General features: G+C 36.5%; 1 protein-coding gene across 1 annotated transcript; it reads left to right on the forward strand.

Moving 5' to 3' along the window:
- Nucleotides 1-2,363: 2,363 nt before the first annotated feature.
- Nucleotides 2,364-3,263, forward strand: LOC134944392 (taste receptor type 2 member 8-like). Its single transcript, XM_063932972.1, has one exon. The coding sequence runs from the start codon at nucleotides 2,364-2,366 to the stop codon at nucleotides 3,261-3,263; it is 900 nt and encodes a 299-aa protein (XP_063789042.1).
- Nucleotides 3,264-3,867: the final 604 nt, after the last annotated feature.

The following is a 3,867-nucleotide window of genomic DNA, read 5'->3' on the forward strand; positions in this document are numbered from 1 at the left end:
CATTCCATGTAGAATCCACAGGGTTAAAAAAACATGGAACCCCTTTAGTGCTTTGGACTGGGTTTTTTGCAGTTTGTTTTTTTAACCTTGTGGATTCTCCATGGAACGAAGAGGACCGATCATCACTGGATAATACAGTAGGTAAGTATTTTGGGCTTTTTTTTTACAGGCTTCCAACTGGATTCTACTTGACACAGAGAAGCATGCATGGATCTCACTGATCCGTGCATGACTATCCAAACACGCCAGCAAAAAGCAGTTCTATTTGAGAGCTCCATTATTTTAAGAATTCTATGCTTTCCCGGCAGTGTTTGGCTATTGTCGGCAGTGATTGAGAATACAAATTTCTTAGTAAATTACAGAGTTCTATTAAATAACAGCCATGTTTGACCGATGGTCTATTCATTCATATTTGTGTGGTCTGCAGTGTATCTCAATACGAATAGCCTCAACACTGCCGAGATTTGTGTTTAGTAAATTCCCGAGATCACACTTAGAAAAAAAAATGGAACTCGAATGGCTTCGAATTAATTTGGGACCTTAGTAAATATAAATAATTAGGCCCTAAATCCGACTGGCCTGGCTCAGTTAATCCTATTATAGGCCAAGATGAAGATGGCTCCATCTGTAATTATTGTTAGATCAATGTTCTTATATCAAATAAAACTGCTTAATTACAAGGGGTGTGAAATTAGTTTCCTGATGTACAAAAAGTACATTTAAATACAAACTCAAAATTACATTTTTTCAAAGTGTTCGCTAGAGGAGTCTATGCAAAATTGCAAGCTCTCAAACCACTTGGTGTAGCAGCTGGACCAGTATGAAGCAGGTCGGTCTTCTATATGCTGGATGGAGGTCTCTGCTGCAGCTTCTGATGACTCATAATGAATCCCATGCATCTTGTACTTCATTGTGGAAACAAGAAGTCTCAGGGGGCCAGGTCTGGACTGTATGTTGGATGACAAAGCTCCAAGATGCATTTATGGACCAGAAAGTCCATCACTTTTATGGCCTCACTACTGTATATAGGGATGAACATGGTTGAAAATGATGGCGTAAATCCATATTTAACATTTACATTGAATTTATTAGGGGTTTTGATTGGGATACAATATTATCTATTGACTCTCCTGAATGGTACTTCCAAAATACCCCTTTAACAACTCATATTTAGTTATTTGTACCAATAGTCCTCAATGCTGGTGTCTAAAATAATTTTCTACTTTTACTCTTTAATCTTTGGTAGACACAAAACAGAGATTCATATATATTCTCACCTGCACTTCACATTTTCTATTCACAATGTATTTCTATACTTACAGTAACTCTATTTACAAAAAGGACAACTCACAACATTCTTACTGCATATCTAATAGAAGAGAAAGTAATTAACAGTGATACATGTTCCTGGCATTAAAAACAGTAAGAATGTGATTATTCCAGTGTATAGTCTCTTGGAACCTATTGTCTCCATTTTTTGTATGCATTACAGATGCGATGAGTGGCACGGCCTAAGTGGGAAAATGATTCCACTTGAAACCTTAGAGTCCTTAGCATAGATCATAGGGAAGGAATTAGGAGAGAGAATCAGCATCGTCTGAAAATGGGGAAGGTTCCTGCTGCTTGATTAATTTTATGTTCTTGCAACGGTATGGGGGTGGCAGGCCTGATCTGGAGCAAAGGTAAGATGGAAATATCCTTGATATCTCCTATGTTACCTTTATAATGAATGGCAATTTCTGCAGAGGAAGGTGACAATGCTAATTTTCACCTATTTTTGTAAAAACTAAGGGAAAATGAATAGACTCATACAATCTGTTGTTATTCATTAGTAACTTTTTCAGGAATGTAATTTTAATATATTTGGGGACCTATAAAATAAAACAAAATATGCCATCATGCTTTGTCTATATTGGTCTTGCCGAAAGAACTTGCGGGTAATTGAATCATCCCTTGGAGATTTTAATTAAGCCAAGTAAATCAGTTTTTTCTTCTCTTTATAAGACAACTCATTAATAAAATTACATTTAGCAAAAACTATACAAGGACATGTACCAGTGTTAGCATGTCTATAAAGCAAGCAAAGCACCATTTACATACAGTTTTTGAATTCCATCATTAGACCTGTAAATCTATATGTCCTCGCTTTGCATTCATGCAAATTTAGGCCATTACGAGGAAATATTACAAGGTCAGGGAAGAGTTTACAATGTGAAAGTCAGTGTCTCCTACACAGAGGAAACATCAAGATAAGCTAAATCTACAAATGCGCTGATCTGTCCCTGATGTTGATGTTTCCCGGGGAAGATATACAGTATTATGGACGTTCCTGACTGCTAGATATAGTATAGATATCTCTTGAAATGGGTAATTTTGATACTATGACTTTTCTTATCGTGTTATCTCTTGAGGCTATTACTGGATTATTCTCCAATTTCTTTATCATATTCTCACTATCTGGCTGCAAAAGGAAAAATATTATCACCAGCAACCTCATCCTGATTTATTTGTGCATTTCTAATGTATTGTATACAATAATAATGTATGCAAATGTACTAATTAACTTAATTTGGCAACAAATAGCACAACAAATTTATATTTGTCGATTTATTGATTACATGACATTGTACATCATTACATCCAGCGTGTGGCTGACGGCCAGTCTAAGCTGCTTCTATTTCGCAAAAATCGTAGACATTCGGTCCCGGGTGCTGGCATGGGTGAAGAAGAAGATCGGTGCGGTTGTCCGAGGGATGATACTAACGGCAGAAATTGTTTCTCTTTGTGGAAGTTTCTTATCACTTCTTATTTCCACCCACCAACCGGCCCAGCAGAACTCATCTCTAAGTGCAGCAAATGTAACCTCAGAATTAAAACAATCTAGTCTCAATTTTATGAACATCGTCCTAATTCTCAACATTCTTCCTGCCCTTGTTGCAGTAACAGCCACAGGCGGCAGTGCCGGGTACCTCAAGCTGTACGACCAGCAGATGAAGAGGAACATGGCAGCAAATGTTAACACGAATATGAAAGATTATCAACGTGCTGTTCACACCATGGTGTATCATATAGCTTTCTATATATTATTAATCCTTGTTAATTTAGTTGCTGGGCTACTAGCATTTGCTGACAATAGTTGGGAACATTGGATCTCTATGATGATTCTCTCTTCATTCGGCGCAGTCCAGTCCGCCATTCTTATCCACGGTAACCCTAAGCTACAGAAATACTTAAAATGGATAATATCTATCTTCTGTGTCTGATGTGGATCAAATCTGTGAGACCTGTTATTACTGTATATAATGTATTTCTATATCACTGACCTTTGCTTGTTGTGTTTGTATAAAGTTTGGGGTGTGCACTGCTATTATGTAGTGTTAGGACTGCTGACATCAGAGAAGCCATGAAGTGGTACAGCAGCTTAAACATGTGTTTTCAAACAAGTGTAAGCCAATTCTCTGAATTTCTATTACCAGATAGGTTCAGGTATAGGCACAGGTAATTTTTAGTGTGGATTTGCAACCCCCCCTGTCTGTTTGTATGTGACCTCTCCCCCTTTCCTGCACCTGAAACATAATTATCTCCAGGAATGACCGAGCAACTACCATTGTTTGTCTACTCTAGCACTAGTCAGATTTTACAGTGCTAAGTTTTATTACTGCCAAGTACAAGTTTTTAGATTTTTAAAAACATTTTTAAAAGTCACAATTTACTAATTAATAATTATGTTATTGTTTTAATTTATTTTTTTAGATTTTATTATTATTATTATTATTCTTAATATACAGGTTGAGTATCCCATATCCAAATATTCCGAAATATGAAAAATTCCGAAATACAGACTTTTTTGAGTGAGAGTGAGATAAT

The sequence above is a fragment of the Pseudophryne corroboree genome, chromosome 7 (assembly GCF_028390025.1).
Source record: "Pseudophryne corroboree isolate aPseCor3 chromosome 7, aPseCor3.hap2, whole genome shotgun sequence".
NCBI lineage: Eukaryota > Metazoa > Chordata > Amphibia > Anura > Myobatrachidae > Pseudophryne > Pseudophryne corroboree.